The sequence below is a fragment of the Neoarthrinium moseri genome (genome assembly GCF_022829205.1).
Source record: "Neoarthrinium moseri strain CBS 164.80 chromosome Unknown scaffold10_Wmoseri_CBS_16480, whole genome shotgun sequence".
Classification (NCBI taxonomy): Eukaryota; Fungi; Ascomycota; class Sordariomycetes; order Amphisphaeriales; family Apiosporaceae; genus Neoarthrinium; species Neoarthrinium moseri.
In genome coordinates this window covers 646,498-658,009 of record NW_026055124.1, presented here as the reverse complement: position 1 = coordinate 658,009, position 11,512 = coordinate 646,498, and the positions used below count along the sequence as shown (strand labels likewise).

Here is an 11,512-nt window from a genome sequence, read left to right as displayed (position 1 = left end):
CCGGGACTGCTGGGAGGTCACATCATGATAGACAATCTTGCCATGCAAAATAAAAAGAAAGAACAAAAGCTCGTCCTTTTGAACGGAAATAGAGACTGTATATACTGAATGACCTATACGTAGTGAAAATAACACGCCTATACCTGAACGCCCGATGCTATGCTCCAAGGGGTATGTCTACCGCTCGTCTCGTGTCGGCAGGGTCCGTCCAGGTCAAGGGGCCCCGATCAGCTACCCTTGACTGGAGGTCCTGCAGTATCCATGAAAGCCTCGCCGGGCCATCGTGATAGGTTCTTTTGTCTCCTTCTCGATCATCCCCCAAAAAAAGAAATCATCTCATAGAACCAACCCGCCTCTGCCTGCCGTGCCCAATGCCTATCCCATTCAAGGCGGGTTTTGCCATACATCGTATACACTGTCACCGTCCATCGTAGGAAGTCGACACATCCCTTCAAGCGGGCGAGCCGCGGAACAGAAGCTTGCACAGGTAGTACAGCACGAGGAAGGCGCCGATGATGATGGCCGAGAGCTTGAATATGGCGACCTTGTTCCCGGAGGCGGCCATGCGCGTCAGGCGGCCGGCGGAGCCCTTGAGCTGCGTCGACATGGACGAGAAGGTGTCGGACTGCGCTCAGGGCCCTCGTCAGCTTCTCTTGCATTCTTTCGGACTTTCGAGCGGAGCGCCGCTTCCCCCCGGGACAGGGCAGGGGAGCGGCGGGGGCAAGAGGGAAGAGACTCACGGTGTTGTCAATGACGTCCTGCGCGCGCGCGTTGTCGTAGATGTCGACCGTGACGCCGCGCAGCGACGACACCTTGGCCGACAGCTCCTCGAGGCGCGCGTTGTTCTGGCGCTCGCGTTCGTAGGCTTCCGACATGGTTTTTGGTTTCTGCGCTGGGGCCGGCGTTTCCCTGGAGGTTCGGTTCGGGCGGGGGGAGTTGGGCGCTTAGAGGAGGAAGAACAGAGAAAAGAGGGTTTGATTTTTGCCAACTATCGTCGGATACCGTCCAAGACGCTGTCGCTGCGGGTCGGAGTAGGGTGGAAGGGGGAGTCGATTCGGTAGGTCCAAGTTCTAGACCCTGTTTCAGTGTCTTAACTTCCTGGCCGGGGCTCTCGGGCGCCTCTCAGATGTTCGCTAGCGCCGGGTCTCTACGGTTTGCTGTGTCATATATGATGGGGGTTATACTAGTCAGGTGGGCCGCAAGTCAATGGCGAACAGTCAGTCTGGATGCGACGATTCTGCTGCTGCTGCGGCTGCTTTGTCTCGCCTTTCGCGGTACTGGCTATGGTTCGGTGGCCTGTCGCATTGCTCGTCAGGCGACAGAGAAAGGGGCGGCGGCGATACAAGGGGCCAGACTGGACTGGAGGCAGGCCATGACGCAGGCTGTGGCTCAGCAGTCTGCACACTAGCCACAGGGGATTTGCGGAGGGTGTCATGGGGCCTTGGAGCCGGCGGGAGGCCCAGCAAGCCCCAAAGCCCAGGACCTGCCAGGGTGTGGAGAGCTTTCTCCAAGGATCCCCTCGGGCCTGGCGGGCAATCAGATCGCCGTGAAGACGGGACGGTTTCTTGGCGAAGACCATGTGCAGGTTGACGTACACGCTACGTGCGCCACTGCGATAGCTAAGGTAGCTGCTGGAGCGACGGGAGGCCCAGCCAGGCAGCCTGTAATGCGCTTCATGCGACAGCAGCACACTTGAACATCTTTTGTTTCAACCAACCTGAATACCAGACCTACACACATAGATACCAAACATTCTTGTCCCATCGCACCCATCTCTGCTCACCTTATTATCCCACCGCCAGCGATACCGCCCAGGATCCTCGGAATCATCGGTACGCCCTAGCTGCTCAGCCCCGCAGCTGTGAATCCATCGTCACGATACACCCCACCTCGATACGGCGGACTGAAGTGCATACTTAAGTAACTTACCTACTAGACCGTTACGTGGGTTAGCTGGTCAGCATCCACACCCTGTACCTGTACCAGGCAGCTCTTCGCACTCGGCATACAAACCCGCTTCCTATCTTTCCACGCTTTCGCGGGCAGAAACAACAGGATCGCATATCGAGGTAGTGCGTGCACAGAAGACCAAAGAACCGCTATGGGTATCAACAACCCTCTGCCGTCGTCACTGGCAGGTACGTGACCCCCCGCCTCTCCCTCTCCCTCTCCCTCTCCGAGCTACACCAGAACCTCGTGCCGTCATATCCGACCTGGCCGCGAAGCCGCCCAACACACAACATCATGCTGACCCTCTGTTTACCACTCCAGCCGAATGCAAAAAGTGCGGCAAGATCCTGACCTCGTTCGTCGACCCCCGCCAGGCCTTCTCGCCCGACAAGGTCATCCCGCCCGAGATTCTACAGAATGCGAAAGGTCTCGCCATCTTGACCGTCATCAAGGCCGGTTTCCTCGGCTCAGCACGCTTCGGCTCCGGCTTGGTCGTCGCCCGCCTGGAGAATGGATCGTGGTCCGCCCCCAGCGCCATCATGACCGGAGGTGCCGGCTTCGGAGGCCAGATCGGATTCGAGTTGACCGACTTTGTCTTCATCCTGAACGACCGGAATGCGGTCAAGACATTTGCCCAGGCCGGCTCCATCACCCTCGGTGGAAATGTGTCTATCGCAGCGGGGCCTGTTGGTCGCAATGCGGAAGCTGCTGGCGCGGCGTCGTTAAAGAGTGTGGCCGGAATCTTCAGCTACAGCAAGACCAAGGGACTTTTCGCCGGTGTGTCTCTGGAGGGATCCGCCATTATTGAGCGGAAGGATGCAAATGAGAAGCTGTACGGTCAACGGTTGAGCGCAATGCAACTCCTCACCAGCTCCAACATACCCCATGAAGCCGCGCCGCTCATGACGATATTAAACCGCCGCGAGTTTATGGGCATGGGAGGGACAGGTGTGGCGGCCGACGAGAGCATGGGCACCCAAACGCCAGCCCAAACGCCAGCCCAAACGCCAGCCCAGGGGGGTTATGAGGACCAATACACCGCGCCCCAACGAGCCTCGACGTGGCAGGCAGGCACTGGCTACGGCGCCCAGCAGCAGCAGCAGCAGCAGCAGCATCAAGAACACGCAGGGGCGTTTGCGCCGGAGAAAAAGGCCGGCCCCGGCAGGCCGGCAGCTCCCAAGCCAAACTACCAGAGCAAACAGGCCATGGTGAATAAGAACCAGGCGGTTGCCATGTACAATTTCGAGAGCGATACCCCAGGCGACCTGACGTTCAAGAAGGGCGACGTCATCACGATTCTGAAGAAGACCGAGAACGAAACGGACTGGTGGTAAGTACTCTAGTAGTCGTTTCAGACCTTGTCATCTAGCTAACACGCTCGTCTAGGACCGGCATGATTGGCACGAGGCATGGTATATTCCCAAGCAATTATGTCAAAATGACATAGCGAGAGCGGAGATATAAGACGAGCATACACGCTGCATGTTTGTTGGATGGATGATGCTTCGGTGAAACCATAGTATTGCTGCTGTTGCTACGGCGTTCGGAGGGCCACTCATTGACGATACCACGAAGACCCAGAATGAGACATATTCACGTGCAGTGTACAAATACTCCAATTCCTCAGACCAGCGACCGAGCAGTGACATGCCAGGATAGTAATGCTGATTGCAGGCTGTGCATACGCCACGGTGAGTTGTACTAGAGACACTGGGGGCTCTCTTCAGAGCTGCGTTGCCATCTTACAAGTAATTGATAAGGATTTCGGCTTTCTTATGCTAAGAACATGCTCTCACGCCATTATACATGGACCCTCAACTAGACTTGAGTTTTTTGGGTCCAAATTTCGCAGGTGAGCTATGGTCAACGTCACATACACTACCACTCTCATGGTTTACACATTTTTTTTTTTTTTTTTTTTTTTTTTTTTTTTTTTTGGTTTCAAAGTAGAATCACAGGGCGAATATGGTCATAATCTCAGGAGTTACACTCATAGTCAAGCTGAATATCCAAAAACGCTATAGACTACCACATGATCCACAGGTCTTCCGATCCATCACGAAGCCCACTGCACCGTCAGCTTGACCGAGTGGCTGCTGCCAGAGTAGACCTTGACCTGGGTCGAGCCCGAGGCGGTCGAGTCGGCCGAGAAGGCCGTGGACCCGCTGGCCATCAGGCTGCTGCCGCTGGCTGTGAATACGGTGCTGGTGACGCCGGACCCGCACGTGAAGACGCCGCCCGACAGGCCGCAGTTGCCCTTCGACGACTTGAGCGTGAACCCGCTGCCCGACGCCGTCGCCGTGTACGTCGCGCACGTCCCGCTCGTGTACCACGTGCCCGCCGAGATCAGGCATCCCTTCTGCGTCCCGCTGCTGTACACGTTCAGCGTCCCGCTGCCCGAGAAGACGGTGCCGCCGCCATCTCCGCCGCCACCTCCACTACCACCACCATCGTCACCACCGCCGTTCTTAGGGAGGTATCTGTACGATACGTGTCAGTCTGGTCCCGCCATCGACTATTCTTCAGCTTGCAAACACGCATCACTTACTTGATTCCGGTGCTCGGACATTCTGCCGAATTCAGAGAGGCAACAGGCACAAAGGTGCCGGTCTGGACGGACCCCTTGACGTTGAAGAAATACCAGACCTCGCTGATCTCGGCATTGTTGCAGCCGAGGTAGACGCTGGCGCCGTGGTTCTTGGTGAGGGCGGCCTGGATCTGGGCGAGGGTGTAGGTCTTGGAGCTGGACGGGGTGATGCCGGCGGCGCTCAGCCAGTCGTAGGTGGGCAGCGTCTTGAACAGGGCGACGACCTTCTTGAAGAAGTCGACGGCCTCCTGGCCCTTGGTGTAGCCCGTGTAGCACTTGGGGTCCAGCGTCGACACGCACGTGCCGTGCTTGGACCACTCGTGCTCCCAGAACGACTCGGGCGTCCCGCTGTTCGACACCCACATCGTCTCCATGTAGCTCACCAGCTCCGTCTCCCCCGCCGACGTCAGGATCCCCGTGATGTCCGTGTACGCACGCGACGAGTCGCAGCTGGACTCGTACGTGCCGTCACAGTTATCAGGCTATAAATATACATGTAAGTCATGATGAAACATTACAGCAAAGCAGAAGCGGTTTGGGGGGAGTCAGGAACGCACCCAGAGACCATGGATGGTCCAGCTGTCATCGGGACCGGTGACCGGGTCCGTGTCCCAGAACTGCGTCTGAAGCAAGGCGCCACCGGGGGCATTGAAGCAGCACAGGTTCGTCTGCACAGTTGTGTTCTGACAGGAGGCCTGCCCGGTGGCGGAGCATGAGGCTACCGCATCGACGTCGAAGACGCTACGGTAAGCCGGGTGGTCCAAAGGACTGGCAAGACCGAGCCTCGCGGCACTCAGCACGGCGGCGAGCGCGAGGCCCGAAACGGCTCGCACAGAGAGCATTGTGAAGGCAGGGGCGGGCACTTTGCGATGTCCTCAGCTTCCAGCGGGACGCCCTCATGGTCAGAAAGAGGGCCAAGCATCTCGCTTTTGTACATAGCCCACGGTGCACCACGTGTGCACGGCGGTGCTCGCAGGTGGGTTTCGCGATACCGGCCTTCCCCCAGCGGCTGGCATATGGACCTTCCGTCTGGAGCCTGGGGCCGCCCAGTAGCCAAAGAGAGGGCGGGCCGCCCTGGCAAGTCTAAGAATGGAACAGCAGGCAAATAAGCAAGTAAGCAACCAAGCAACCAGACCAAGCAAGATAGGTGGACGGGAGCTGCCCGCGAGGACATTGAGATCTGCCCAATCCACTTCCTGCTCTATCAACTCGAGACGACACGCCAGCCAACCAGTCACGCCGTGCCAGGCCAGTAGATCAGGCTGCTTTAGGCATGTGGTTAGGGGAGTGGGATCGCATAGGGCGGCTGTGTCTGCTGATAGGTGCGACGTGCGGGTCTCCGCCAGGGGTGGCTTAAGGTTTAAGCAGAGAGAAGTGTGGGGCCGCCCGCCGCCCCGTCCTGGGCAGGCAAAGCTTGTTGCGACTCGCTGCTGAATGTCGAAAGCTGGGGAGCTGGGTCAATTTACAAATCGCGTTATGCCGACCCGCCAAGTTCTGAGCGACCTTCTCACCCTTGAAACTAGAGAGATGAAATACTATTCGAGCTGTGGGGTTATATCGCAGGAATACGCCCGGGGGCTGAGGGGCTGCGCGACTATACGGCAAAGGCAAAGTAAGTTACTATGGCACGGCACCATAAGCCGAGCGGTTTCAAGGTAACACTATGTGGCTGCAATAAGCGAGTCGTTCAGCTCTGGCACCGCAGCTCCCCGTCAACACTATGTGGATCCAGTTCGGCTCTCGTATCATGATATGGATGACCCGGAGGTCTGTCCATATGCGTGGTCTTGAACTCGTTTTCCATCGGTATCCTGGATTTCGGGTCTATCTCTGAAAGGAATACAAAATCTCGACCCCACATGCCGCGGCATTCTGAGCATTGCGTGGCACGGTAGCGTTGATGTTACCTTGGGTACCTAGGAATGTAGGTACACTCACATTCGGTTAATAGCGCAAATGTCACCACAGTCTACATGCGTCTTCTGAATTAGAGTAATCCCCATTAAGAGGCTTTGATCCACAGATTACTGCCTGCAACGTTTGTCCTTGGCTACTTGGCACAAGGCCTAGCCCAGGCAGATCGAGCACACCGAATTAGAGACTCGTCGTGCCTATATGAATAAAAACTCAGGACTCACTGTTTAGTGCTAACTAGCTATGTCGGTGTCTTCACCTAGCAATATAACCCGCATTATGGCGGAATAGTCGATGATTATATACACAGTCGTATAGTCTTGTAGTTGATCTCAAAATAATCGTCAAGATCTTGCTACACTTACGATAGGGCAAAAACGAATTATGGCTGCTAGCGGTATACAGTGCCACTGGAGTGATAAGCTTATCCACAAGGCGACCTAATATCAAGTTTATCAGGAAGGAGACGCGATGCCGTTCCAAGCTCATCTCAACACTCACGAGTGCCACTAAGAGAAACACCCAGTACTTAGCGTAATCTCCCCTGGTGCTTCTGACCCTCAGAATTAGTTCGTTAGTCTTCTATCACCGTGAGCTGTCTCTTCTCAAGCTTGCCGGAGAGTTCCACCAAGCCCTGGCTAAATCGTGTGTAATGACGTGCAAGACATTCCGTTGGGCGTTGTTAAGGACGTAAGATAGGTCTTTTGCCACAACCCTGCAGAGCCCCAAACTAACAATTTTACTCTATACAACTACACGTTACTAGAGGCCATCCAGGGTCATTTTTGTCAACGATGTTCCAACCTTCGTCCAGACCTTTCGCTGCTTGATTACTAATTGCCGCAGGCCTAAATATACGGTACGGCGTTAGACAGGCTACTCAGCCTCCTTGTAATGGTAGATGGAGAAAAGTCATATTTCTGATGGAGCCAAACTTTCAATTCGCCAGTGCTACTCTATCTAGCTTTCCGATAGAGAGATTTAATCTTCACTATTCTGGCTGAGCCATGTATGACTAAAGTCCCCGTACAGACGTTGTGTAGGCTCACCTAACACGGTTTTAGTCCTAATAAACACTTGTGTATGGAGGGTCTGTGGGACACGGGCTCTCGTATGTCGCGAACGGAAACCCCGTGTGGCAGTTGTAACAAGGAGCGGCAGTTGGGCATGGCTGGACAACGGTTGTGGTCACAACGCCCACGCCGGTCGTCGGGCATCCGCATGGATATGTGACGAATTCTGGTCCATGTTAGCCAGTTCACCGCCATATGCAATCAGTACCACCCTTACTATCAATGATGCAATTAGTGTCACATGAGCTGATGGAGCAACCCTCAGATGGATAGGCGGACACAGTGACGGTGGGTGTGCAGCTTGTGTTGGGCTCGTTTGGGACCGAAGCACACGTGGACGAGGAGGTAGCTGACACGTATTGAGTACCACCGCATTTGAATGAAGGGCAGCCGTTCTCGCACGGGTAAGTAGCAGAGACGGTTGGAACCGGAGTCGAACAGTCGCAAGGGTTGGATACTGTGGAGATCTCGAGGCACGCTGGGTATACGCAGGTGCTGCAAATGGATTTCGAGGTGACCGTAGGGCAGTGAGTATCTACCGGTGAGATAGTCGGTGATGAGCTCGGGTACGCTGCTGAAGCCTGCTGGATAGGGATCCTAATTTTGGTTAGTAGGCGTTGTTATGTCAACTCAGGTTTATCTCACCAAAGCAGAGTTGCAACGAAAAACGTATCATAGAGCATGGTCGTAATTTGGATGTTATAAGATTTTTTGTTCGATTCAGAATGAAGAGCACAGCAATAACATGAATCGCAACATTCGCGAGGGACCGTGGTATTTATCAAAAGAGCCCAACGTCGTTAGTAGTATCTTGGGTGACTTAATTTGACGTAAGCAATACTGTTGTTTGATTGCGATGTTTCCGGAGGCTGGGGCCAAGATGTTGCTCTACTCGTATTGACCAGAGGCGGTCTTGGCTATAGCATTCATTGGTTAGTATGACGGCATAGTGTCGCTGATTTTGAACCCGAGGCGTTCTCTTGAAGTGGTTAAATGAGCGGCTAAGAACGCCACCTATCGTGTTTAAGGGATTCGGCTCAATGCGTCTGCGTCAACCTCAGCTTTAGGCTTGATCGGCTCGTTCTGTTGCAGTGCTGCTAAAAATAACAAAAACATACCTGAAAAGTTTGGTTTGATGAACTATCTACTATGTAACTGTATCACACATGACAACAAAGGTTTTTGTTGGGTAACGTCTGGAACACACCCCAGGAGAGGAATGTAGATCAATGTGTGCTACACCGATGTCACCCAATGCACCCCATCCCCGCAACATGACCTGAATGGAACTCAGGGAGCTTCTTTCTGATCATTGAAATAGTAGGCTAGTTTGAGTTTCAAAACTATATCTCCTTACACGACGGGTCATCTGTTCATAAATATCTCTTTATCGAACAACGGGGATAGCATCGGCAATATGAAAGACTTGTTTTTTTTCTATCTCCTCTAAACTCAAGTTAAATAGAGATAGTCGTATTTCCAGCCTCTTTCAACCCACTGACATTCACCCTGGCACCCATCCTCACCACTCGCAAATACGTGCTCAAAGGGACGTATCTCATCTTTTTGATGGGAGGAACTGTCGGCGTGGTCGATCGTTCGAACTCCCTAAACCATGAACATGACCTAGATCATTCGTCGCGGTGGGAAGGGCTGGCCAGTGGGGAAGGGACCACCGGGGCCGCCAGGACCACCAGGACCGCCAGGACCGCCGCCAAGGCCCGTATCGACACCGCCACCCTCCTGGTAGTGGGCAGCCGGGGTGTAGCTGTCTGAGTAATCAGCGGTGGTGTCAACACCAATGGTGATGAAAGCCAGGAGACCATCCGACAGGTCGTCACCGAGGAGGACGTAGTCAACCAGCGGGTCGTGGCTATCAGTACTCTGCTGTCCTGCAATGCCATCATTAGATGTCAATGTGAGCTGCTGGCTGTTGGTGACGTAGGGCTCAGTCTTCTCGACCTCAGTAATGAGCTCTTGGTTGAAGAAGATCTGACCGATGTGGTCAGTCTTGCCCGCGACGTAGGTCTGGTTGGGAAGAATTGTAGAGTTCTCGGTTCCCAGCAGATGGATGTGGTGAGCACGTCCCTGGTAGTGCCCGGGGAAAATCGTGTCGAACTGTGCAACGCCATCGTCATCGGTAGCAGCAACACCACGCAGCCAGGTGGAGTTCAAACCGCCTTGGCCCTGGGCCGACACACCGGAGTAGACACCAATCGCACTGCAGTGCCAGATATCGATCAGGAGATCCGGGATAGGGGTGTATGTGTTGATATCAACGAATTGAAGGTCCAAATGAACGGGGACACCTTCCTGGTCCTCAGTGACATCCTCACGGATGTACTCGCCGGAAACGAAGTAAGGCCCAATAGTGACCTCGGGAGCAAGAGCAGCTGTAGCGTTGGAGCCGAAGATAACATCAAGGGGAGTGTCAAGGGTGTAGCCGAGTTCGGAAACGTCGTGAGACTCAGACAAGTACTTCAACAGGTCAGCCTGGTCCCTCTTGGAGAATATCTTCTCTGTCAGGTATATTAGCGGCCTGGAATATTGGTTCCGACTTATTGGCGCTCCTTACTGTTGGTGAGACCACGTTTGGCACGGAGAGCCTGGACGGTGGCAGCACGGCGGGCAATAGCACGAGCTCTGAGAGCTTGAGCAGCGGGGGAGTCGTAAACCTTGGCCATAGATCGAACGGCCTTCTCGTGAGCGTTCTTGTACAAGTCAATCTCGCGCTTGACTTCCTTAGCAGACTTGACCTCACCGGGGTGACCGACAGCCGCCCCGAGGATGGATGAAACTGCCAAAGAGGCAGCGATGTTCTTGAAGTTAACCATTTTGACGAATGAAAGACAGCCTCAAGTCAAAACCTGCAGGTAGTATGATATACAAGTGAGTGTAGGGTGGACCTGAATGAAATGACTTGTTAATAGAGCAGCTGGGGAGTCTCCCAACTTATACTCAATTGCCACTGGACCGCATCTTTACCCCAACATCATGATACCTAGTCGCCACAAATCGTCACGTCTTTTGGCGCCAAGACGATTGCGTGGACAACTGCCAATGAGCATAATGTGATTATTAACGACCCTCCTAACAAAGTAACCTTTTACTGCACAACATCCTTGGATCCATGGACCAGGCCCCGGCGTGCTCTGAGGGGAACGAGAGCATTCCAATTCAAAGCGAGCCCTTTGCCTGGCCAATAGCTTGTGTCGTATAGGGTAGCATACCATCCGCGGCACCAGTGATCTCATCCCCCGAAAGATGGGGAAATACTGGTACCTTACGTTTTGGGTTAGCGCGCGGCTATACACGTGCGTGCAACCACTGTAATACAGGATTCTCACATCAATTGAGTACAAGTGACGCTAGGATAGGGTTGAAGAAGTTTTGCTCTTTTTTTCTCTGAGTTTGTACAGTAGATGATATTATGACAGAACACTATGTAGACTAGCAATATATTACAGGCTCGAGTCTGTAGTCGGTGCCATGAAAGCCGGTCTGATACGCACATTCTACAGGAAGAAGATTTGCTACACGCATTCTGAACTAATATCCCATTGCCCATTGGTGTTTTTCTCGGTAAACGGCACTTGGAATGTGTAATTCCGCCTCAGCAATGATGTTTCACCTGTTATTCAATCCTAAATGGCTATACGGCAAGGCTCCGACCTACCCAATGCGGAAGCGAGTATGGAGACACTTACGCGGCTCTCAAATTTTAGGTAGGGGTTGAAGCGTGCCAAGCCAGCCAAAGCCACCTTCGCAATCGAGACTGTCGACAACCTCATTTACGCAACCTTTACCTGGGAAAGTTCTAGTTTATAGATCCTGAAACTAGGACAAGAACTTACAGTGCGCAATGGTTTTGCTCACTCCATTTATTTCAAGCACCAGAGGACTAAAGCCTCGCGTCGCAAGATCCACCGGTTACCTACATAAGTATCTAATTTCCGCAGCGACTGACCCAATGCCGCTTAAAAAATTC

General features: G+C 53.8%; 4 protein-coding genes across 4 annotated transcripts; 1 reads left to right on the top strand and 3 right to left on the bottom strand.

Annotated features, from left to right (window-relative positions):
* Positions 1-451: 451 nt before the first annotated feature.
* JN550_004076 (uncharacterized protein) lies at positions 452-875 on the bottom strand (the record flags this gene model as incomplete). The annotated part of the gene is made up of 2 exons (XM_049315551.1): positions 452-625; positions 741-875. The coding sequence occupies 2 exons, from the start codon at positions 873-875 to the stop codon at positions 452-454; spliced, it is 309 nt and encodes a 102-aa protein (XP_049174098.1).
* A 1,226-nt stretch (positions 876-2,101) lies between these two features.
* Positions 2,102-3,397, top strand: JN550_004075 (uncharacterized protein; the record flags this gene model as incomplete). Its single annotated transcript, XM_049315550.1, has 3 exons — positions 2,102-2,138; positions 2,191-3,280; positions 3,337-3,397. 3 exons carry the CDS (start codon positions 2,102-2,104, stop codon positions 3,395-3,397), a joined length of 1,188 nt encoding a protein of 395 aa, XP_049174097.1.
* A 609-nt stretch (positions 3,398-4,006) lies between these two features.
* JN550_004074 (uncharacterized protein) lies at positions 4,007-5,379 on the bottom strand (the record flags this gene model as incomplete). Its single annotated transcript, XM_049315549.1, has 3 exons — positions 4,007-4,430; positions 4,499-5,019; positions 5,095-5,379. 3 exons carry the CDS (start codon positions 5,377-5,379, stop codon positions 4,007-4,009), a joined length of 1,230 nt encoding a protein of 409 aa, XP_049174096.1.
* Positions 5,380-9,150: 3,771 nt separating this feature from the next.
* Positions 9,151-10,358, bottom strand: JN550_004073 (uncharacterized protein; the record flags this gene model as incomplete). Its single annotated transcript, XM_049315548.1, has 2 exons — positions 9,151-10,043; positions 10,100-10,358. 2 exons carry the CDS (start codon positions 10,356-10,358, stop codon positions 9,151-9,153), a joined length of 1,152 nt encoding a protein of 383 aa, XP_049174095.1.
* Between the last annotated feature and the right edge of the window lie 1,154 nt (positions 10,359-11,512).